The sequence below is a fragment of the Cololabis saira genome, chromosome 20 (genome assembly GCF_033807715.1).
Source record: "Cololabis saira isolate AMF1-May2022 chromosome 20, fColSai1.1, whole genome shotgun sequence".
Taxonomy (NCBI): Eukaryota; Metazoa; Chordata; class Actinopteri; order Beloniformes; family Belonidae; genus Cololabis; species Cololabis saira.
Window position 1 is genome coordinate 33,571,471 of NC_084606.1, and position 25,246 is coordinate 33,596,716.

A 25,246-nucleotide genomic window follows, 5' to 3' on the forward strand; every position below is an offset into this window, starting at 1 on the left:
ATACAATCACTGTTGTCTGATCCAGCCTCTTGCCCAGGTGAGCACTGGAATATTTATTTTACTCCACATGCAATTGTTCTCAGGTGATTGATATCGTTTACAAGTTATTTCTAAATGATCACCATTTTTTTACTATCCTTCAAGATGAGATGAGATTTCAGGATACAGAAGTTACAGAGGAGTCAACATTTTTACTTATTTTCTTTCTTACTGAAATGTAAGTAAACAATTATAAAAAGTCATAAAACCTTTTTCCTGAAAACACTGCAACAAAATGGAAAACAGATGCAAAGTAAGAGAAAAAAAGCTACAGTTTTACTTTAGGGTCCAAAACATGAAAACAATATACATTGAAGCGGTTCAGAGTTGAAGCAGAATATGGGATCCGGTTTGGGAACCACAGGATTTCATCTCTGCTTTTTGCAGATGATGTTGTCCTGTTGGCTTCATCAGACCGGGACCTTCAGCATGTGCTGGGGCGGTTTGAGGCCGAGTGCGACGCGACAGGGATGAGAATCAGCACCTCCAAGACCGAGGCCATGGTTCTCCACCGGGAAAGGGTGGCGTGCCTTGTCCGGGTGGGTGGGGAAGTCCTGCCTCAGGTGGAGAAGTTCAAGTATCTCTGTGTCTTGTTCACGAGTGAGGGAACGATGGAGCATGAGATTGACAGACGGATCGATGCAGCGTCCACAGTTATGCGGTCGGTGTACCGGACCGTCGTGGTGAAGAAGGAGCTGAGTCGAAAGGCGAAGCTCTCGATTTACCGGTCAATCTACACACCTACCCTCACCTATGGTCATGAACTTTGGGTAGTGACCAAAAGGATAAGATCGCGGATACAAGCGGCCGAGATGAGTTTCCTCCGCAGGGTGGCTTGACGCTCCCTTAGAGATAGGGTGAGGAGTTGGGTCACCCGGGAGGAACTCGGAGTCGAGCCGCTGCTCCTTCACATTGAGAGGAGTCAGCTGAGGTGGCTTAGACATCTGTACCGGATGCCTCCTGGACGCCTCCCTAGGGAGGTGTTCCAGGCATGTCCCATTGATGACCCAGGACACGCTGGAGAGACTATGTCTCTCGGCTGGCCTGGGAACGCCTCGGACTCCCCTCGGAAGAGCTGGAGGAAGAGCTGGAGGAAGTGTCTGGGGTGAGGGAGGTCTGGACATCTCTGTTGAGACTGCTGCCCCCACGACCCGGTTCCAAATAAGCGGTGGAGAATGGATGGATGGATGGATGGATACACAGTAACAGTTAGAATAAAACATTTTTTACATCTTCTAAAATCAGTTGCTGCGGGATGGCAGGGACTGAAGGTGAAGCCTGCAAATGTGCAGGTGAGTGATGAGCGGATTCAGACCAGGTGGTTAATTGCAAAAGCAGGGCAGGTGGGGAGGAGAATTAGGGAGCCAGAAACTGTCATGCCACTGGGTTCATGACAAGATGTCTTCTTGTGTTACAACTCAGTGCTGAAATACATTTAATAATATAATAATAATGGATATCTCTACTGCTGGACTGGGTGATGTGTTAGGAATTAAATGATGCCAGATCATTTGATGGAAGTGAAAATGATCAACCTACAGAAGGTTGAATTCAACGAAACCCTGTAGATCAAAATAATTAATTTTGCTGAAATTTCACTGCAGCAACTCAAGCGGGTTCTCAGGAGTATTCACAGAAACATAATGTCCCAGTATGATGTCTCAGTGCACACAAGGCCCACTAGAGGACGCTAGGCCCACGGGCCACCCTCATGGTGCCTATCTCTGATTGTTTGGTCAGAGACATTCGCACCAGCGGCCGGCAGGAGGTGATTTTGTAGGTCTCTGGCAGTGCTGGTCCGGTACCTCGTTGCACTAAAGAGCAGATAGTGGTCTTATGTCACTTCAATATGCAGAACATAAAAATCCATGGTGGTGACCCCTAAAAAGGGAAAAGCCAAGAAGAAAATAAATTACTATAACATAACAAAATAACACATAAAAAATAAATAAATAAAAAAGAGAATAAAGGACACTTGAAAATCATAGTGTAAGATCAAGTTCGTTCAACCCCTGGGACATCAATCTGACACCATGGAGGGAGAATGTTTCATTTAATTTCCAATAAACTAGTGTGGAAATCACATTACAACAAATTATAAAATGCATATCAATAAATATGTGTGATTTGATTTTTACCCTAATTTTTGTATTTCTAGTTTAGCAGTGTACAGATACATACACGTCTATAAGTGTTTTCATGTACAACCTAAAAATAAACAACTGACATGGCATTGCAGTGGGGGTGCATTTTTTACCTCCCCCCCAAAAAATATCAGTGTCAGAGGATATTTTTAACATGTGGGCAGGGGAACAAAAACAAACATTCAAGGTCACGGCGAATTTCACTTCAAAGCTGAACAAACATCTGTGGACGGTGTGGAGTTTAAAGAACAAGAGTATTTGCTGTTAGATTTGATATAACATTCCAAACTAGTCAACCTAATCAAGAGTTGATTAGCTCAGAAGTCCACGTGTCTATAAATGGATCGTGGGACTGGCACCGAACAAGTGTAAAAATAAAGTACGGTAAGAGTATAATATGAGAGGACCCTTGTGGCCGTGCATTTGCTTCACCTCTTCTTCTTTGGCCTCGGCTACGAAAACACCGAGCTGCGCTGGTTGGCCTATCCGCCTTTCTGGAAGAACATGAAATCCTGCAGAGCAGCACAAAAAATGTCAAATTAAAGAAAGAAAGAGCCACTGAGAGTTAATTATCCCACAGCACGACCAGTTGTGGTCACTAAGATTTGGGACTCACAATCAGGAAACAGGCGCCCATGAGGACAGCTTTCATCTTCACGTCCAAGTCCAGTGGGAACTGGATGCCAAAGTTATCAGTGTCGGTAAAGGCTTCCTTCATTAGGCCGCTCCACTGCTTGCTGATGCGACCAATGGTTTCCTCGCCATCTTTCCCCTTCAGCTGAAAATTATCAAAAGTAACACCGATTTTCATCACAAATAGTCGATAATCTGTGAAGTCCTGCCAGAAAAAAACTATTATTTGTGTCCCATTTCCTCAAATTTCTGTGTGCACCTCAAAGTTGACGTCCTCACAGCAGTTGCAGGTGAAGCAGGGCCCCACCAGTTTCATCAGGGTCTCCTTGTTTGGTCCGAGGATGGAAAACTTTGGAATACAAAGGTCCCAGTCCTGTTGGATGTACCCTATGGTGGTGCCCGGCGGTGCCTGGACCTCCATCTGTAAATCACATGCTTAAACTTAGACATGCACCTAAATGCCACACACAATTAGGACGTTATCTTGACCTGGCAAACGACAACTATAAATAAAGCATCACGAGGTGATGGAGTTCGTCCCACTCGACAGCAGGAATGTGAGCTGAGACTTTAACTGCTCCATTGTGAAACCTTGTAACAAAGGTAACCCATCTCACAAGGGTTCCTGTCTGAGAGGTGAACATGGAGCTGCAGTATGTGAGAAACATTGGAGTATTCAGTTAAACCTTGTTGGTTTAAGTGTGATTAATCAATATGAAGCCTTTAACAACTTTGGAAACATTCACAACCGTCATTTATAAGCAAACACACACATGTAGAAAGATTCAGACCTCTTGCAGGCAGCAGGGACAACAGCAGGACATGCAGCGATAAGGCCGGATGAGGTGGATGACCTCCCTGTCCATGGTGTCCTTGATTTTCATGTCGAAGCAGCGCAGAGAGCCGCAGCAGTTCCTGGTGCAGCAGTCGTTTTTCTCCTTGGCCATGTAGATGTTTTGCCCGAGGCTGTTCTTTATCTCGTACTGGTTGTTTGTCTCGAAGCCAGTGAATACTGGGGATGGTTTGGAAAGGGAGGAAAAGTTGAATCACAACAGTTCAGCAGACATGTGGGACACTTCCTTGTGATGATGCAACGACCAGTGAAAGAGACATCGATTTTACCTTCCACGAGCTCAAGTTTTTGATGGATCAGGATCTGGTCGATCTGAAACCACATAAGGAAAAAGTCCTGTTTAACACTTCAGAACATAATAATCTTGTTTCCCATGTGATAAACTGTGTAGACATTTTACATGTAAGGCAATGCAAAGAAGATATGATATATTTACATAAAACCAAGGCCACCGCCACTATCAATGTACTGTATGCACACATTTCTTCTCCTTTGCCTGAGTTATTCACTTTGGAGCTATAAAAGCAACTTAAATGTATTGTGATTTGGTGCTTCATTAAAAACCTCCAGATTGTTTTCACAAGAACAATACAGGACATGAACTTTTCGAATTCCAAGAACAGAGGTCATATTTTGTTTTGCTCGTAAAAATGGTTTTAAAAAGCACAGGAAGTTGCAGTAAATCAGTTTGAATAATGATAAACGGAAGCCAGATTATTTAATTGTTTTCTAGGACAAACACATGTGATGTTTTATTTCAGCTCGACAGAGAAGGGAATATTGAAAATTAAAAAACAATGCCATGGTTCCTTTTCACGAGTGAGCACATACTTAAAATAATATTTTAGGGAGTTGCCTGATACGAGGAAGGAAGGAAGATTCTAACAGAAATATAACCTTTACCACTTTCCTACATGTTTAAGCTAAATGAAAGGCAATGGTCATTAAAAGGAAAAAGATGATTTAAATGCATTTAATTGTTATCATCCCGAGAAAAACTAAGTTAAACCAGCACTGTCATTACTAGTTAGACAAGACACAGAACAGCAAAACCACAGCCGGCCCAAGGCATGAGAACCGTTTTAGAGCTCCAAGGCCACTAGAGGGCGCCCAAGAGCAATTAAACAAAAATAAAGTAATTTATTTTTTCAATGTATCAAAATAGCGATTTCTATTTGATCAAAGATATATTGTTGTACAACAACACCATTTCAACAGAGTGCTGCTGCTGATGTAGACCTAGTGATTATTATTAATGCCTCCGGAACTAATGCTTCCTGCACCGGTGCCGCCAAAAATTAAAAAAAAAAGCGTAACGCCGGCTCCCGCCTCCCGACATGCTCACGGCAGATCCAACACACAGGTGGTCAGGCGAAATAATGTCGGAAAAAAGGACACATCCATCTGGGGCAGAGAAAAGAAAAGGAAGAAAGAGTAAGAGGAGAATTTTTTTTCATTAGTATAGTGGTTCTTATCTTTGTTTATTATTCTATTATTTATTTTAATGGTTTTATTATTAGGGCCCGAGAACTGACAGTGCGAAGGCCCTATTGTATCTGTAGGATTTTTTTTTTTTTGTTTGTTTGTTTTATTTTTATTTTTTTTTTTCCTTCTTCCGACGAAATGAGGGCCTTTTTGCCCCCCTAAACGTGCCCCAAAAGTCACCAAATTTTGTACAAAAGCCAGGCCTGGAGAAAAATTTGATATTTAATGGTTTGCATTAATGGGCGCGGCAAAATGGCTGTGTGGTGCCCCCTTCAAAATGTATACAATTATACAATCGAGCCCGTCGCCCCATATTGACATAGAAAAACAAAATTTGCTACACATGTACAACATGTCAAGACGCACCAAAAAGTCTCTTGGACCAATACCCTAACAACAACAGGAAGTCAGCCATCTTGAATCAAATGACCGATTGTTCGCCATTGTCACACATCATATTTGAACGAACTAGTCTTAGGGATTTTATCACACCGACTTCAAATTCCCTCAGAATCATCTTCAGACATTGGAGATGAAAAGTTATCAAAATCGTTTTCCTATGTTATTCCTGGTTACCGTGACAACGCAGCAAATTTCCATGTCTCGCCATGAAAAAGGAAGCTGCTATAACTTCAGCATACTTTGTCCAATCTGCACCAAATTTCTCATGCTTCATAAGTGACCCGCCCTGAACACACCTGCACTACATATTGACTCAGAATCATAGTGCCCCCTACTGGCAACAGGAAGTTATTACACATCATATCACGGACATTTTCAACCTGTCTCTGGCCCAAGCTGTCATCCCACCCTGCCTGAAATCAGCCACAATCATCCTGACCCCTAAATGTCACCCACTGCAACTCTCAATGACTTCCGCCCTGTAGCACTCACCCCAGTCATCACCAAGTGCTTTGATCATCGGCTGCCCTCTGCCCTCCCTGTCTGACATCTACAGCTCCCGCTGCCTCAGCAGGGCAAGGAACATTTTAAAGGGCAACACCCACCCCGGTTTCCACTTATTCGACCTGTTGCCCTCTGGGGGGCGCTTCAGGTCCATACGAACCCGAACAAACAGACTCAGGGACAGCTTCTTCCCCAAAGCTGTGAACTTTCTAAACCAATAAGCTACCTCACACTGTGCAATATTCTTCATCCATTCAAGTGCAATATTCTTCGACTCATTCATGTGTATTATTATCCTCTCATTCACTCATTTTCATAGTGTATGTATATATATTTATGTTTCCTGTTCTCATTTTGTTGTTTACACAGTCTTTGTTTAGATAGTCTTTGCATGTGTGCACTTTTACGGAGATGCTGCCTAATCTCATTGTACCAGTATAATGATAATAAAGGCTTTCTATTCTATTCTATTCCTAGGGATTTTATCACATTGACTTCAAATTCGCTCAGAATCATCTTCGGACATTGGAGATGAAAAGTTATCAAAATTGTTTTCCTACGTTATTCCTGGTTGCCGTGACGATTCGGCAAATTTCCATGTCTCGCCATGAAACAGGAAGCTGCTAAATAAGTGAGTCTGATGTCTTGTATTCTTCAGCTATCTAAAATACACAATTTTTTTATGATTTACCAGGCACATTAGGTGTATTTGCACAATGTATCGGTATCGAATCGGTATCGCCGATACCAGCCTGAATTTTAATCATTATCGGTTCGGAAAGGACATCGGAACAAAGAAATATTTTTTCTTTCCTTCAGTCTGCTGCAGCATGAATGTTGTATTTTTGGGGCAAAGTACCAGTCTGTACAGTTAGTGAGGCCAAGGCTATATCTTGCTGCTCTCAGCAGTTTTGGTTTAATCAAGTGGCCAAGGCTATATTTTCCATCACAATTCGTATTATTATTGCATTGGTATTACTTATGTTTCTGATTAATTTACAGCAACAGCATACTTTTAACGTGTAACACATTCATGAGTAGAGACATGTCAGGCTGTCACTAGGATGTGAACAACCCTGCCAGAGATGCATTGAGTTTATTCACATGACTACTTTCCATTCACTACCTACCTGTGTGAGATACTCGAGCCCGGGTGGGACCCCGACAGCAGAAGCCCCAGCAGCGGGGGCCGGGGATATCCCACCATGCGGGTCTCCATACTCTGGCCCTTGACCCGGCTGATACATGACAGGATCGGGAGGACCCTGATTGTAGCCCTTGCCTTGACTGGGGTCTCCGTAACCCCCCGCAGGATCGGGACATGGAGGTGCGGAGTTGCCACCAGACATCTGGTAGGAGCCTGGGTAACCTGAAGAAAGAAGAAATGACATCTGCTCACCTTTTACAGATTCATGCTGTAGCTGTGTTTATATGAAAAGAAATGATGCATTTTGAAATTTAAATTGTATAAAAAGAACATCAAAGGTCACTGCGGGTGTGAGAGAAAAATTAATTACAGACGAGTTACATTCAACCATAAATGCTGTGAAACAAGCTTTTTAGGAGATGGTGATTTTTTTATCACATGTGAAGCGTTATTGATCTCAGATCAATACGACATGTGAAGCAGCAACAATAACGTCCAATTCTAATCATGGAATCAAAAAATTACAACAAAAGGCATAATGCAGAGAAATCTCTACAATGACTGAAATGTTAATAAAATAGTGTCTTAGCTACTAGGAATTAAGAGTAATGTGTTTTTGTTATTATGCCCTTTTGTGTTGAAGTTACTTATGGATGTTAATAGTTTTGTGAAGACAGTAACTGTTCATTTCTGTTTGTTTACGGATCTGTTACATTCATTCTCAAGCGTCTTGTAAATTAAAAATGGTAAACCATTTTCCTTGGTCAAGACTAGAGCAGCTCGTCTCAAACAAAACTTTGTTGTAGATATGCTGCTAGACATACGCTGCAGGGAGACACCAACATGATCCACTGAGCGGTGCCCCTCACCCCTCCTTATCTCCTCTTGTTCTCTTTCTTTTCTTTAGATCAACCCTCAGTTGTTAATTAGAAGTATCTCATCACCATAACTGTTCTCCAATGTTCTTGTAGTTTGTTGTGCTGGTCTGTCGCCTATTTTTCTCTTCTGTGCGTGTTTGCAGGCCAGAGCTTCAGGAGCTGCATGATATCCTGCACTCCCCCCTTCTGACCACCTCAGTATCCATCCATCCATTTTCTATACCCGTTTTATCCTTTGTAGGGTCACTGGGGTCTGCTGGAGCCTATCCCAGCTCATTACAGGTGAGGGGCAGGGGTACACCCTGGACAAATCGCCAGTTTATCGCAGGTCCTTATACGTATATAGACAACCATGCATGCTCACACTCCACCCCAGTGTCTGATTTCTAAATTTGTCTATATAGTCATCCCTGTAGTACACCAGCTTACCATTGTGTGTCTCTCATCTCTGTTCTTCATTCTCTCTGTCTGATCTCTCTTTTCCTGCTCTGCCCAGCGAGACTCCCCCCTTATGAGCCAGGTCCTGCTCAAGGTTTTTTTCCCACCTAAAGAGGGAGTTTTTATTGCCACTGTTCGGCTTAAGGTTTTTCTCCCACTAGGGGAGGTTTTAAGGCGGGAATATACTCTACGCAGGTGGCTGCGTATCCTGCGTACCCTGCGAACGTGTCTGTTCATGCTCCACTGCGTACGTCGCGTACCACCCGAGTAGAGCATGTCATACCGATGGTGACCGATAGGGGGGCAGTAAGCAGAGCAACAGTTGGAAAAGCTACTTATATTAAGTAGCAGAAGTAGTAGCAGCAGCAGCGGTAGCAGATTAGAAAAACGAACACTTTTACAGGACAATATTGGATGATGTAGGAGATTATAACATCGTGTGAATGTGTTTGAATGTGTATGAATGTTTGGTGGTGGTCGGAGGGGCCGTTTGGCGCGATATGGCAGCCACGCTCCCGTCAGTCTGCAGGGCAGCTGCGGCTACAGACGGAGCTACCACCGGGGAGGATGTGTGTGAATTAATAATGATCTCTGTAAAGCTCTGGGTGCCTAGAAGGAAGCTAAAGAAAACCACAACATTATTATTATTATTATTACTCTTTTTTTAATGTGTATTACTTATTTATATTACTGTTTTACCCCCTTCCCTGTATGTGTGTGTGTACTTCTGCTACGTGAGTTTCCCCGTTGAGGGAGTAATAAAGGACTATTTTATCTTATCTTATTATTGCTTATTATTAAAAATGGATAGTCTTTCCAGACTAATTTATCCAGCATTCTCCTTACCCATCTCAACAAGAATGACGAAACAATAAATCCAGTTAATTTTAGGTTCATATGGAGAAGTAGATGTCAATATAAGAAAGATTAACATGGTAAAAAAAATGTATTGTTCCTAATATGATTCCAAGTCATTCATTTGCAAGTCATTCAATAGTATTTTTATTGAAGACAGAGTATTTAAAATAAAATAAGTCCCGTCAATTGACTCCCGGCTCCCGGCTCCGCTTCCTCCCGGCTCCGGGAGGCACCGAGGCTCGGCGCGTACCTCCGCCGGGGCTCAGGCACCGAGGCTCGGCGCGTACCTCCGCCGGGGCTCGGCCGCCGGGGCTCGGCCGCCGTGGCTCGGCCGCCGGGGCTCGGCGGCCGGGGCTCGGCGGCCGTGGCTCGCCATCCGCGGTACTCCCGGGGACTCTAGTCCCGCAGCACCAGTGAGTATTTTGACCGGAGAGATTATAAAATACCGGACTTCGGCATATTTTACCGGACAACGGAAACCCTGGGGGGAAGTTAAATATTGCATAAATATATGCACGGGGAACTTTCTCCAGGGGAGAGCAGCATAATCGTGCCAGCCGGGATCAGACCGGGAACAGCGATACTAGCGGCCAGAGCGAGAACTGCAGGTCGCGTACGCGTTCAGTGTCTTTTTGAGAACGTGCACGTCGACGCGTCAAATGTACGCAGGATACGCAGGATACGCGAGACGTGACGTCACGCGTATCCTGCGTCTCGCGTACGCGTTCTGAACTGCAAGTATAAACGCGGCTTTACCTGCCATTGTTTATGTAATAATGTTCCGGGTCTCTGGAAAGCGCCTAGAGACAACTGTGTTTTGTTCTAGACAGTATACACAGTAAATAAAATTGAATTGACAAAAGATTCACAACTGGATTACTACTCGCTACTTTTGACTGAGTAACGAGTGACTTTTTCTGTTTACTTTGGTAAATGGCTTACACTTGTATTGGGCTTTCCAGCAGTACTCCTACAGCATCAAAGCACTTCACACTGCAGACATTCACCCATATACATACTGGTTGTTGGTGGAGCTGCCATGCAAAGGCAATGGTCTGACAACCGGGAGCAACAGGGGGTTCAGCGTCTTGCCCAAGGACACATTTGGTGGGCCATTTTGGTGGGACACTCGGGCTCGAACCACTGACCTTCATATTCATAGGAGAACGCTTTACGCTCTCTTCTTCCATTTATTGCTGGAAGATTTGTGTGTTTTTGCCTGCGTGTCACTTATTTAGCATGTTTTGGTGAGAAGTTCAAGCTTGGTTTTTATGCAACCATTAGCGATGGGTTCAGTAGTCCTATTTTCATGACTGTTTCTTAGGTTTGGTTCTTTGGTAGTTGGGGCTGCTTTGTTTAACAGATTCTTCCCTCAGAGCAGGAATGGCAGAATGGCTTTGCATAGTGACCTATTTAAGTTTTTTTAGCTGCACATGATTTGTTTTTCCTCTTCCTGTTTCTGGGGCTTTCCAGGTCAAAAAGCTGCACAGAAGAACCAGTAAGCACTGGAGCTTTAGCTCCCTTCAGAGGGATTCCTGGAGGAACTGTTTTGAGGAGGGAGACGTTAAGCCCCTCCTCCTCATCCCTGCTGACTTTTGCAACAGCAATGCAAAAGTTCTGTAAGACAAAACTGAGGTTGCTTAATGAAGATGGCAGTAATCATGATGCATGAATGTGTGGCTAGGAGTCGGTCCTGCTCATAACCGTCGTGTGTGATTAATGTAGTTCATGCTGCGTTTTCCTGAATGCAACCAAACCAATAGTCAGCAGAGCAGCAATACAAGCAAAAACATATTTATAGGTGAGCAAGTAGCGCAACACCACTGCTAGTGTGGTTTTTAAGGATCGCATCTACAGATCTTGTTCTGACTGAGCACAACCAACTCCACTCATGAGAAACTTTCGCGTGTTGGTTGATTAGGATCCAAACGCAGGAGAGACCAGGAGGCAGAAGTTCCAAAAGATGGTGATTTATTAATCCAAAAACAAACCAAAAGCGCTGCTGAGCAGGGTTAAGAAAAGGGCTTTCAAGAAACTGACAGGACACGAGTAGGGTGGAAACCTTACGGACCAGCAGGGAGCAAGGGAAGGACAAGACAAGATATACACAGAAGGGTTGACGAGACACAGGTGCAGACAATCAGGGCAGGTGGGAACAAGGGAAGTCAAGACAGAACCGAAACACAGACACGGGTTTCAAAATAAAACAGGAACTGAAACCAAACCATGACATTTTTAATCTCCAGGTGAGAGCAGTGTTGGGCCACAGTCCTATGTGAACATGGGAAGCCTTAATTTCAACTTTAAGGCCCAGCTCTGAGGCCTCATTCTGAGACCAGCCTCGATTTCTCAAAGCTGACCACATGGTTTGAACAAAGGAAATTAAGGAATGACTCCAAAGCCCAACGGGCTTTGCAGTTCATCGCCTTTAGAGGTGTCAAAAGGGGGCGGGATTGAAGTCACGCGCGTACAGTAAGGAAAGGGAATCTTTCAGCAGGCCCTGCTGATGCAAGGCTTGTCCCCGCTGGTGGTTAAATAGCACTGGCTTCCCGAACCTCGTGCTCTTTTCTTCAAGGTTTCCAAGCTCTTCCATGGAGCTCTCCGTGAGTTACAAATGCTACATGCTCGCCAACACAGAGACGAGGACAGCCAAGGAAAGAGCAGCTCTTCACCAGGACCCCCTGCGGAGCGTAACCTCCCAGCTGTCCACCAAGGAACGCTGGTCAGCTTCCCAAATCTCGCTCTCTCCGATTTTCTTCACCGTAAGGGAAACATCTACTACACCTCATCTCCAATCACCGTGACCAGCATCAGCCGAGGAGCATCCCACCAGCTGTGCTCGTGAAAGCCCACTCGCCCACCCGGGTTAAAGCGGATTTACCCTCAAACGTTCCGACAAAGGGGGACAGGGACCGTGCGCACCGAGACAACGTGACCAGGCTAAGATGAGCAGGAAAGAGGGGCCGCCCGGCTGCCAGCGGCGCTGCATCATTTGTCTCCGAGAGGCAGAAATAGAGAGGGAATGGGTGCCACTCACACTGAGCCACCAGTGGGAGCGTAAAATCAGTAACCTGTGGACCGGGGCCAGAACCAGGAGTTTGATAAAGGTACCGGTTGGTGAGAGACCACACCCATTTCCAAAGCGGTTGGCGTGATTGTGTTTGCATTGTTGGTTTGCTCATGACTGTGTAAAGTGCCAACGGTCTCTCATGCAGACCAACGGCCGTTACGTTTGTGTACTATATTGTTACGGTGGTGAGAGATCACACCAGTTTTCCTTTCCTTTTTACTAACCCACACGGACAAGTTAGTACCCCGGCCATCAGGCCTCCGATACTTTCAGTCCCCACTGGGTGGAGAAACCTTCCCCCCGTAGATTTGAAAAGCGCGCGTCTGCTATCTCTCTTTGAGGTCTTACGTGACGTGATGCTGTTCGCCATTTTCCTTTTGGTCCACATTGCGTGACGTTGTTCGCCATTTTGGTTTGGTCCACGTGACGTGACGTTGCTCTGACGCACACACACATACTGACGCACACACACATGCGCTGACACCCACACACACACACGTAGATGATCTGAAGTTTGTGTTTACTGTTAGTTAGTTATTGTTTTTGTGTAGTTTAGCCATCAGAATTGATGGCGTTGTTTTATTATCTTTTAACAATTGTGTAAGTGTTTTTTTGTGTTTAACACTTGATTCATTTGAATGAGAGAAGTTGTTTGTGTTTATTTTGTCACATTTGTCACAACTGCCGGTTGCAAAGGTCTGTGCTCGGACTCCTCCCTTCACTGTTATTCTGTAACCACCCCCCCCCCCCGCAACAGGCTGGCACATATGGAATACCAGTTACTTTGAGACTGATTTTGCTGTTTAGTTATTATTTTCCTAATAAGTTAAGTTTTCATAAATAATCTTCTTAATAATTATTAATAATAATCGAAAGACAATTATTAATAACTCTTTAATAACAGAACCAGGACCCCCTTTTTGGCACAACAGCAGCATTGCTACTTTAAATTCAGTTTTTGTTTGAGCAGCATGAATGAATTATATCCAACAATAAAAAATAAGAAGTGTTTTAAGCTTCACTGTAAATCAGATGTATTCCCTTTTCTCCTGATGACAGAACCGTTTACTCAGCATTTAAAAGATTATCATCAAGAATGCTCATCTCTCCCATCCCAGGTTCATCAAAAGTGCTGGATGAGGAGTGAGGATTCTGTAGTTAAAACTTCTGAAATCAGATTTCTTTCGGTCATTTTCTTCTTGTCAGTTATTTAAAAAAAATATATAGGCTATGTAAATAAGAGATCGAATTGGGCTGTGGGTTTTAAAATCCTCTCACGCACACATCACATCTACTTGTAATGGGAATTAATAAAACGCCACACACGGAGGTATAATTCCCTTCATTTTAATGAAACAGAAACATCAGATTAGCGACTGTGATGATACATGTGTTGATTTCAGAGGTTTCTGGCCGTGCCTTTCAACTGAAGCTCAACAGTGACATTAAACCAACACGTTAAATCCCACAAACTACAATTAAGTTCATTAAAAAAAAATCTGGAAGCAAAATACATTTTTAAAACCCCTTTTGTACATTAAGAAAAGCCTGAAGTCGCACAATCATGAAAAACAAGATCCTCATCATCATTACACAAGAACGACAAAAGCATCAGCATGGGATTTTTTTTTTTAGGTCATGAGCAAAGAAGCTTACAAGAAAAACAAAAAAGTGCAGTTTTTAATAAGAACGTGAGACATGCTTTCAGTTAAATTAAATTAAATTAAGTCACTTACCAGGAGCGGACATTATGGGGAGGCGGCTTTAGATGGAGAAAGACGACGTCACACTTCCCGTATCACTCCCTGGTTTTCTCTGGGAAACTGAGAGCCGAGAGGAAGAGGGGAGGGAAGGAGAGGAGGGGTTTGTGGTACCAGCCAGAAGGATGAAACAAGCAAAATAAAGATTTCAAATATGCTAAAACAAAGATGTTTTATCAAATCTAAAGCTATGATCATTACTTTTACCACTTTATTTCACCCAGGCTGCTAAAAGTGTAAAACTATATGATGGACTCAAGTACAGTCAAATCCTACTGCAAGCTCAAAGAAACTTGTTTTTATTTAAGGAACAATTTCTAAATCAAAATCCTCCACATGAGAAAAAAATAAATAAATCTTCCACATGCAAGCAAATCCTTCAGTGCTGGGTGTAACTTCTCATTAGCTCCTGTTTACCACAATGATGTACAGAAATCTCACCTTCTCTGCAACTGTCCCGACAGCAGTGAAAGTATAACCAAGTGAAGTAAACGCTGAAGAAAACACGATCGACCGAGTGAAAGATGCGTTTTGTTTCTTTCTCAACCTGTTTGTCGTTACTGCTGTTGCTATGGCCACGCCTACTGGCGGACCTTTCCTCCTCCTCACGAATCAAAGACATTTAATAAAGCTTCAGTGGACGGTTGGTTATCCAAATATATATACTAATGTATGGATTGTGTCTGTTTTGAGGGAAATGGTTTATCAACGGCCAAGTGATGTTTGACTGCTCTTTTGTGATCGTTACAGCTGCAGATTTCAAGGCAGGATCTGATTTACGGTAATGGATTAAATGCAGTTACAAGTGGGCGGGGTTTCATCTGGCAGACGCAGTACCAGAAACAACCACAAGAGGGCAGCCAAGATAAAAAAATACAATCACTGTTGTCTGATCCAGTCTCTTGCCTAGTTGAGCACTGAAGTATTATACTCCCACTCCACAATTCTTCTCACGTGATTGATATCTTTTTCAAATTATTCCTAAATCATCTCCATTGTTTTATTAACCTTAGAGATGAGATGAGATTTCAGGATATAGAAGTTACAGAAGAGTCTACATTTTTACTTATTTTATTCTTACTAAATTGTAAGTAAACAGTTATAACAAAAGTCGGTTACTCATTGTGTCATACACTTTAAAAAAAAAAATTCCATTACAAAATGCCCAGACATGAAAAAATAGGTAAAAAAAACACCAGCCTTTCCTTTACTATCATAAAATACATAATATTTTGGAAAATGCAACATTTTCAAAACTTTCTAGAAAACACTTCAATAAAACAGAAAACAAATGCAAAGCAGGAGAAAAAAGCTACAGTTTTACTTTAGGGTACAAAAACTGAAAACAATATAAAGTGAAGCAGTTCAGAGTTGAAGCAGAATATGCTTTGCCGTCAGCAATGATAATGGAAACAAAAGGAGGTGCGTTCATGGCCTCTGCTTCCATGGAAATGGTGCAGCACATCCATATTTGAGACATTAGGACAGCAGTTTTGTATCACTTTTGGACTTCTAAGAAGGAGGTGGACAACCAGATGGAGACGTCTGTCATTTCCATACAATGTCTATACATTTACAAAGTTTAAACCACTTTGGCGTTCCTGTAAGGACCCTGAATGTTGTCAGAGGCTTGTAACAGCAATTTATTTTGATGTAGGTTGATTGCCAACAGTGCTAACAATAATAGCTATTATGCTGTAACTACACAGTAACAGTTGGAGTAAAACATTCTTTATATCATCTTAAATCAATCGCTGCTGGATGGCAGGGACTGAAGGTGAAGCCTGGGTATATGTGCAGGTGAGTGATGAGCGGATTCAGACCAGGTGGTTCATTGCAGAAGCAGGGCAGGTGGGGAGGAGAATTAGGGAGCCAGAAACTGTCATGCCACTGGGTTCATGACAAGATGTCTTCTTGTGTTACAACTCAGTGCTGAAATACATTTAATAATATAATAATAATGGATATCTCTACTGATATGGACAGGGTGATGTGTTAGGAATGAAAGGATGCCAGATCAGAGGGTTGAATTCAACACCATGTAAATCAAAATAATTCATTTTCCTGAAATGTCACTGCAGCAACTCAAGCGGGTAGTCTGGAGTATTGGCAGAAACATAATGTCCCAGTATGATGTCCCAGTGCACACAAGGCCCACTAGAGGACACTAGGTTTGGTTGTTTGGTCAGAGACATTCACACCAGGGGCCGGCAGGAGGTGATTTTGTAGGTCTCTGGCAGTGCTGGTCCTGTACCTCGTTGCAGATAGTGGTCTTATGTCACTTCAATATGCAGAACATAAAAATCCATGGTGGTGACTCCTAAAAAGGGAAAAGCCAAAAAAATGACTATAAATTAACAAAATTACAAATTCAAAAAATAAATAAATATTCATTGTTTTCTTTAAATAAAAAGGAACATTTGAATTTCATAGTTTGAGATAAAGTTCGTTCAACCCCTGGGACATCAATCTGACACCATAGAGGTGGAATGTTTCATTTCATTTCCACTAAATTAGTGTGGAAATGAAATTACAACAAATTATAAAATACACATCAATAAAAATGTGTGATATGATTGTTACCTTAATTTTTGTATTTTTCTAGTTTAACAGTGTACAGATACATACATGTCTATAAGTGGTTTTGTGTGCAACCTAAAAATAAACAACTGACATGGCATTGCAGTGGGGTGCATTTTTTACCTCCCCCCCAAAAAATATCAGTGTCAGAGGATATTTTTAACATGTGGGCAGGGGAACAAAAACAAACATTCAAGGTCACGGCGAATTTCACTTCAAAGCTGATCAAACATCTGTGGACGGTGTGGAGTTTAAAGAACAAGAGTATCTCCTGTTAGATTTGATATAACATCCCAAACTATTCAACCTAATCAAGAGTTGATTAGCTCAGAATGTCCACTTCTCTACAAATGGATCGTGGGACTGGCACTGAACAAGTGTAAAAATAAAGTACAGACAGAGAATAATATGAGAGGACCCTTGTGGCCGTGCATTTGCTTCACCTCTTCTTCTTTGTCGTCGGCTTCGAAAGCACAGAGCAGCGCTGGTTGGCCTATGAGTCTTTCTGGAAGAACATGAAATCCTACAGAGCAGCACAAAAAATGTCAAATTAAAGAAAGAAAGAGCCACTGAGAGTTAATTATCCCACAGCACGACCAGTTCTTGTCACTAAGATCTGGGACTTACAATCAGGAAACAGGCGCCCATGAGGACAGCTTTCATCTTCACGTCCAAGTCCAGTGGGAACTGGATGCCAAAGTTATCGGTGTCGGTGAAGACTTCCTTCATAAGGCCGCCCCACTGCTTGCTTATGCGACCGATGGTTTCCTCGCCATCTTTCCCCTTCAGCTGAAAATAATCAAAAGAAACACTGGTGTTCATCACAAATAGTCAATCATCGTGTCACTATTGGACTTCTAAGAAGGAGGTGGAAAACTAGATGTTAAAAATATGCTCTGACACTGTGAAGTTCTGCCAAAAATAAAAAAGTCCAATTATTGTTTGTGCCCATTTCCTCAGATTTCTGTGTGCACCTCAAAGTTGACGTCAGCACAGCAGTTGCAGACGACGCAAGGCCCCTCCAGTTTCATCAGGGTCTCCCTGTTTGGTCCGAGGATGGAAAACTTTGGCAGAGAACATAAGTGCCAGTCCTGTGTGATGTACCCTATGGTGATGCCCGGTGGTGCCTGGACCTCCATCTGTAAATCACATGCTTAAACTTAGACATGCACCAAAATGCCACACACAATTAGGACGTTTTCTTGACCTGACAAACAACAACTATAAATAAAGCATCACGAGGTGATGGAGTTCGTCCCACTCGACAGCAGGAATGTGAGCTGAGACTTTAACTGCTCCATTGTGAAACCTCGTAACAAAGGTAACGCATCTCACATGGTTCCTGTCTGAGAGGTGAACATGGAGCTGCAGTATGTGAGAGTAGGGGCTTGGAGTATTCAGTTAAACCTTGTTGGTTTAGGTGTGATGAATCAATATGAAGCCATTAACAACTTTGGAAACAATCACCCTCATTTATAAGCAAACACACACAAGTGGAAAGATTCAGACCTCTTGCAGGCAGCAGGGACAACAGCAAAGCGCGCAGCGTAAAGGCCGGATGAGGTGGATGACCTCCCTGTCCATGGTGTCCTTGATTTTCATTTCGAAGGGGCGCAGAGCGCCGCAGCAGTTCCTCGTGCAGCAGTCGTTTATCTCCTTGGCCTTGTAGATGCTTTGCCCGAGGCTGTTCTTTATCTCGTACTGGTTGTTTGTCTCGAAGCCAGTGAATACTGGGGATGGTTGAAAAGGGAGGAAAAGTTGAATCACAACAGTTCAGCAGACATGTGGGACACTTCCTTGTGATGATGCAACGACCAGTGAAAGAGAGATCGGTTTTACCTTCCACGAGCTCAAGTTTTTGATGGATCAGGATCTGGTCGATCTGAAACCACATAAGGAAAAAGTCCCGTTTAACACTTCAGAACATAATAATCTTGTTTCCCATGTGATAAACTGTGTAGACATTTTACATGTAAGATAATGCAAAGAAGTATGTCATATATTTACATAAAACCACAGGCCACCTCGCCACTATCAATGTACTGTATGCACACATTTCTTCTCCTCTGCCTGAGTTATTCGCTTTGAGCTATAAAAGCAACTTAAATGTATTGTGATTTGGTGCTGTTTAAAAACCTCCAGATTGTTTTCACAAGAACAATACAGGACATAAACTTTGCGAATTCCAAGAACAGAGGTCATACTTTGTTTTGCTTGTAAAAATGGTTTTAAAAAAGTAAATCAGTTGCAGTAAATCAGTTTGAATAATGATAAACGGAAGCCAGATTATTTAATTGTTTTCTAGGACAAACACATGTGATGTTTTATTTCAGCTCGACATAAGGGAACATTAAAAATTAAAAAACAATGCCATGGTTCCTTTTCACGAGTGAGCACATACTTAAAATAATATTTTAGGGAGTTGCCTGATACGAGGAAGGAAGGAAGATTCTAACAGAAATATAACCTTTACCCATGTCCTACATTATTAAGCTAAATGAACGGCAATGGTCATTAAAAGGAAAAAGATGATTTAAATGCATTTAATTGTTATCATCCCGAGAAAAACTAAGTTAAACCAGCACTGTCATTACTAGTTAGACAGGACACAGAACAGCAAAACCACAGCCGGCCCAAGGCATGAGCGCCGTTTTAGAGCTCCAAGGCCACTAGAGGGCGCCCAAGAGCAATTAAACAAAAATAAAGTAATTTATTTTTTCCATGTAATAATCGCAATTTCTATTTGATCAAAGATATATTGTTGTACAACAACACCATTTCAACAGAGTGCTGCTGCTGATGTAGACCTAGTGATAATTATTAATGCCTCTGGAGCTAATGCTTCCTGCACCGGTGCTGCCAAAAAAAAAAAAAAGCGTAACGCCGGGCCCGCCTCCCGACATGCTCAAGGCAGATCCAAAACACTGGTGGTCAGGCGAAATAATGTCGGAAAAAAGGACACATCCATCTGGGGCAGAGAAAAGAAAAAGGAAGAAAGAGGAATAGGAGAAAAATGCCGCCATAAAGGTATGGTGCATCATGGCTTGCCTGGTAGGCTCATGATTATCAAAGAGATTTGTGTGAATAGCAAATTAGCTATCTAGTTAAAAACAGAGAAGTGTATCTTTTAACAGTAACTTAAATCATGCTTACATGTTTGTTTTGTGTAGCTTTAACTTTGAGTTGTTTCTCGAGGTTGGCCTTACATATTTCGTTGTTTTTTTTTGTCTGTTTGTTTCTATAAAACAAAGTTTTTACTAATGTTTAATAGCAATAGACATTAACATCACTATTTGCGAGCGATATGATTTTGCATAAGGCCAGCCATTCTCAGCCATTCTCAACCTTGCGGTCGCGAGATGACCAAATCATGTTGAAAAAAATATATGCGTTGGTCTCAAACAGGGATATATTACTAAAAACCAGTTGGAGTAGTCTGTACACCTAAACAACAACAAACCTGTCTAACTTTCTGATTACTTTCATCGGAAAAGAATATTTATGTTTTTAAATACCTGACATGTTTCAGCGATTACTTCCGCCTTCATCAGAGTCACCTCTGATTGAAGTGCCGCCTTTGGTGACTGATGAAGGCGGAAGTAATCGCCCAAACATGTCAGGTATTTAGAAACCTAAATATTCTTGTCCGACAAAAAGAATCAGCAAGTTAAATTGTAAAGCCATGGACAAAATTAACTTTATTAAATCGGTATTACTTATGTTTCTGATTATTTTACAGCAACAGCATACGTTCAACGTGTAACATATACATGTGTAGAGACATGTCAGGCTGTCACTAGGATGTGAACAACACTGCCAGAGATGCATTGAGTTAATTCACATGACTACTTTCCATTCACAACCTACCTGTGTGAGATACTCGAGCCCGGGTGGGACCCCGACAGCGACAGCCCCAGCGGCGGGGGCCGGGGATATCCCACCATGCGGGTCTCCATACTCTGGCCCATGACCCGGCTGATACATGACAGGACCAGGAGGACCCTGATTGTAGCCCTTGCCAAACCCTGGTGGAGGGGCTTGACTGGGGTCTCCGTAGCCCCCTGCAGGATCGGGACATGGAGGTGCGGACTTGCCACCGTGCTGAGACATCTGGTAGGGTGGCTGGTGGGTAGAACCCGGGTAACCTGAAGAAAGAAGCAATGACATCTGCTCACCTTTTACAGATTAATACAGTAACTGTGTTTATATGAAAAGAAATGATGCATCTTGAAATTTAAAATGTATAAAAACAACATGCAAAGGTCACTGCAGGTGTGAGAGAAAGATTCATTACAGACAAGTCACATTCAACCTTAAAGGGGACCCCCATGACTTCAGTGCCCACACCCTGGGTGGGGTTGGTGAAAGGGCCTTTCTGTGTGGAGTTTGCATGTTCTCCCCGTGTTCCCTTGGGTAGCAATGTGAGCTATCCTCACAAAAACTTGCACACAGTCCTGGGCTATATATGCCCCCTCTGGCCAACAGGGGCGCCAGATGGGGTGGGGAGGATCCGGCCGGAATAACGTGATCCTTCCACGCGCTACGTCCGGCCGGAGAAACCCCACCCTGTCTGGTGAAAAGATGCGGCCTGTTCACTCCTCAGGTTAAGGAGGAGACCTGAGCTCAGTGCAGGGCCCCCCGGGGTTGGTAGAGGATGGCAATGCCCAGGACTGTAGCTTAGGTAGGAACACTGGGTGATATAATGGGGGAAAAAACCGGGATAAAAATATTTAAAAAAAAGAAAAAAGGTTTCTTCCCAGCTAAAGAGGGAGTTTTTTATTGCCACTGTTTGGCTTAAGGTTTTTCTCCCACTAAGGGAGTTTTTACCTGCCATTGTTTATGTAATAAAGTTCTGGGTCTCTAACTGTAACTGTATTCACCAAATCAATGAGTGGATGTGTCAGAATTTTCTCCGGCTAAATGCAGAAAAGACAGAGGTGATCCTAAAAATGAAAGGGAAAAGATCAGCGCTCACCTTGGCTCCATGTCATTGACAGCTACAAATCAAGCCAGAAATCTGGGTGTAATTATTGACTCAGACCTGAACTTCAACAGCCATCTAAAGTTTATCACTAAATCTGCCTATTCCCACGCTAGAATTAAGGGGTTTCTGTCTAAACAAGACATGGAAAATACTCATTCATGCATTCATTTTCAGTAGGTTGGATTATTGCAATGGCATCTTTACAGGCCTTAACAAGAAATCAATCAGGCAGCTGCAGCTGATTCAATATGCTGCCGCCAAAATCCTTACAAACACCAGGAAACTGGACCATATTACACCAGGAAACTGGACCATATTACACCAGGAAACTGGACCATATTACACCGGTCATGAAATCACTACACTGGCTTCCAGTGAGTCAAAGGACAGAGTTTAAAATCTTACTGCTGGTCTACAAAGACCTGAATGGTCTTGGACCAAAATACATGGTTGATCTGTTAGTTCCTATGAAGCTCCCAGACCCCTGAGCTTCATCTGGATCTGGTTTGTTGTGGTTCCGAAGAACAAGAACCAAGCAAAGTGAAGCCCTTATTTTTTTAACAACTTATGCTTTTTATTATTTTACCTATTTTCTTATCATTTTATTTGTTATTTAAGCATACTCTTAAATTAAATACTTTTTTAAAACTGCGCAAAGTTATGGATAAGCCCTGAATGCAGGCATTGTGACGTAGAATTGTCAAATTGGTTTGATTCACCGTACGAATCGGCACAGATTACTTTGTAATACTGTATTTGACCCGGTCTTTGTACGTTTTGACCGTATAGAAACGTAATTCTCGTCAGTTGTGTGAAATAAGACCTGGGAACAGGCATTGTGCCAGAGAATTTTCAAATTGGTTTAAATTCACCGTACGAATTGTTACAGATTACTTTTGTAATACTGTATTTGACCGGGTCTTGGTACGTTTTGACCGTATAGAAACATAATTCTTGCCATTTTAAGAATGAGATGTACCTGCTGTACTCTACTGCCCTTACTTTTTAACAACTTGTGCTTTTTATTATTTTAACTCTTTTCTTATCATTTTATTTCCTTTTATTTTTTATTTATGTTTTAATTGTGTCTTGCCGCTTTTAATGTTGATGTAAAGCACTTTGAATTACCTTGTGTTGAATTGTGCTATACAAATAAACTTGCCTTGCCTTGCCTTACTACTCGTTACTTTTGACTGAGTAACGAGTGACTTTTTCTGTTTACTTTGGTAAATGGCTTACACTTGTATTGGGCTTTCCAGCAGTACTCCTACAGCATCAAAGCACTTCACACTGCAGACATTCACCCATATACACACTGGTTGTCGTCGGAGCTGCCATGCAACGGCACTGATCTGACAACCGGGAGCAAGTTCAGCGTCTTGCCCAAGGACGCATTTGGTGGGCCATTTTGGTGGGACACTCGGGCTCGAACCACTGACCTTCATATTCTTAGAAGAACGCGCTACGCTGTCTTTCATTTATTGCTGGGAGATTTGTGTGTTTTTGCCTGCGTGTCACTTATTTACCATGTTTTGGTGAGAAGTTAAAGTTTGTTTTTCTTTTAACCATTAGTGATGGGTTCAGTAGTCCTATTTACATAACTGTTTCTTAGGTTTGGTTCTTTGGTAGTTGGGGCTGCTTTTTTTAATCAGATTCTTCCCTCAGAGCAGGAATGGCAGAATGGCTTTGCATAGTGATCTATTTAAGTTTTTATAGCTGCTGCACTACATGATTTGGTTTTGCCTTCCGGTTCCTGGGGGTTTCCAGGTCTAAAGGCTACACAGAAGAACCAGTAAGCACCGGAGCTTTAGCTCCCTTCATAGGGATTCCTGCAGGAACTGTTTTGAGGAGGGAGACGTTACGCCCCTCCTCATCCCTTCTGACTTTTGCAACAGCAATGCAAAAGTCCTGGAAGACAAAACTAAGGTTGCTCACTGAAGATGGCAGTAATCATGATTACATAACATAAGTGTGCGTGTGTGATTTTTTATCTGAGCGCAACCAAACCAATAGTCAGCAGAGCCACAATGTGAGCAAAAACATATGTACAGATGAGCAAGTAGCACAACACCACAGCCTTTACTGTGGTTTCTAAGGATCACATCTAAAGATCTTGTTCTGACTGAGCACAACCAACTCCACTCATGAGAAAGTTTTTAATCTCCAGGTGAGAGCAGCATTGCTACTTTAAATTCAGTTTTTCTTTTAGCAGCATGGATGCATTATATTCAACAATAAAAAAGAAGTGTTTTGAAGTATTTCACCTTAAAACTTCTTTGTAAATCAGATATCTTCCCTTTTCTGCTCACACCGTTTACTCAGCTAAGATTATCACCAAGAATGCTCATCTCCCATCCCAGGTTCATCAAAAGTGCTGGATGATGAGTGAGGATTCTTTAGTTAAAACTTCTGAAATCAGATTTTTTTTCGGTCATTTTCTTCTTGTCAGTTATTTAAAAAATAAATAAATGAGAGATTGAATTGGGTTGTGGGTTTAACATCCTCTCACGCACACATCACATCTACTTGTAACAGGAAGTGATCAAATGCCACACACGCAGGTATCTACCTGTTCTGTTTCATTTTCATGAAACAGAAACCTAAGATCAGTGACTGATTTCAGAGGTTTCTGGCCGTGCCTTTCAGCTGAAGCTCAACAGTGACCTTAAACCAACACGTTAAATCCCACAAACTACAATTTAAAATCGGTTTACATAATCTGGAAGCAAAATACTTTTTAAAAGCCCCTTTTGTACATTAAGAAAATCCTGAAGTCGCACAATCATGAAAAACAAGATCCTTATCATTACACAATAACGACAAAAGCATCAGCATGGTTTTTTTTTTTTTTTTTTAGGTCATGAGCAGAGAAGCTTTGAAGAATAAACAGAAAAGTGCAGTTTTTAATAAGAAAATGAGACATGTTTTCAGTAACTTTAAGTCACTTACCAGGAGCGGACATTATGGGGAGGCGGCTTTAGATGGAGAAAGACGACGTCACACTTCCCGTATCACTCCCTGGTTTTCTCTGGGAAACTTTCTCTGAGAGCCGAGAGGAAGAGGGGAGGGAAGGAGAAGAGGTTTGTGATACCAGCCAGAGGGATGAAAAAAAAAATTAAACAAAACGAAGATTTCAAATATGCTAAAACAAAGATGTTTTATCAAATCTAAAGCTATGATCATTACTTTTACCACTTTATTTCACCCAGGCTGCTAAAAGTGTAAAAGTATATGATGGACTCAAGTACAGTCCGATCCTACTGCAAGCTCAAAGAAACTTTGTTTTGTTTTTATTTAAAGAACAATTTCTAAATCAAAATCCTCCACATGAGAAAAAATAAAAAAATCTTCCGCATGCAAGCAAATCCTTCAGTGTGGGGTGTAACTCCTCATTAGCTCCTGCTTACCACAATGATGTACAGAAATCTCACCTTCTTTGCAAATGTCCCGACAGCAGTGAAAGTATAACCA

The 25,246-nt window shown here is 42.3% G+C and overlaps 2 protein-coding genes across 3 annotated transcripts; both read right to left on the minus strand.

Moving 5' to 3' along the window:
- Window positions 1–10: 10 nt before the first annotated feature.
- Window positions 11–15,140, minus strand: LOC133420084 (phospholipid scramblase 1-like). Its single transcript, XM_061709653.1, has 9 exons — window positions 14,653–15,140; window positions 14,188–14,274; window positions 7,191–7,429; window positions 3,939–3,981; window positions 3,608–3,828; window positions 3,076–3,237; window positions 2,800–2,961; window positions 2,616–2,695; window positions 11–1,920 (listed from the first exon to the last, which is right to left on the minus strand). The coding sequence occupies exons 2-8, from the start codon at window positions 14,198–14,200 to the stop codon at window positions 2,666–2,668; spliced, it is 870 nt and encodes a 289-aa protein (XP_061565637.1). The 5' UTR covers window positions 14,201–14,274; window positions 14,653–15,140; the 3' UTR covers window positions 11–1,920; window positions 2,616–2,665.
- Window positions 15,141–15,266: 126 nt separating this feature from the next.
- Window positions 15,267–24,962, minus strand: LOC133420080 (phospholipid scramblase 2-like). Of its 2 annotated transcripts, XR_009770576.1 has the most exons (8): window positions 24,725–24,962; window positions 20,659–20,936; window positions 18,631–18,673; window positions 18,301–18,521; window positions 17,766–17,930; window positions 17,419–17,580; window positions 17,235–17,314; window positions 15,267–16,531 (listed from the first exon to the last, which is right to left on the minus strand). XR_009770576.1 is itself a non-coding variant. In XM_061709648.1 (7 exons), exons 1-7 carry the CDS (start codon window positions 24,735–24,737, stop codon window positions 17,285–17,287), a joined length of 912 nt encoding a protein of 303 aa, XP_061565632.1. In that variant the 5' UTR covers window positions 24,738–24,961; the 3' UTR covers window positions 16,550–17,284. The 2 variants fall into 2 exon arrangements, 1 of the variants encoding a protein (XP_061565632.1); XM_061709648.1 differs by lacking the exon at window positions 15,267–16,531 and having other exon boundaries at window positions 16,550–17,314; window positions 24,725–24,961.
- Between the last annotated feature and the right edge of the window lie 284 nt (window positions 24,963–25,246).

Bases quoted from the DNA above. Each gene is read 5' to 3' on its own strand.
- LOC133420084 (XM_061709653.1), bottom strand. The intron at 3,982-7,190 runs GTAGGTAGTGAA...ATGTGGTTTCAG, and splicing joins GGCTCGAGTATCTCACACAG to ATCGACCAGATCCTGATCCA. The intron at 3,238-3,607 runs GTCTGAATCTTT...TGTGATTTACAG, and splicing joins GTCCCTGCTGCCTGCAAGAG to ATGGAGGTCCAGGCACCGCC.
- LOC133420080 (XM_061709648.1), bottom strand. The intron at 18,674-20,658 runs GTAGGTTGTGAA...ATGTGGTTTCAG, and splicing joins GGCTCGAGTATCTCACACAG to ATCGACCAGATCCTGATCCA. The intron at 18,522-18,630 runs GTAAAACCGATC...AACCATCCCCAG, and splicing joins AAAACTTGAGCTCGTGGAAG to TATTCACTGGCTTCGAGACA.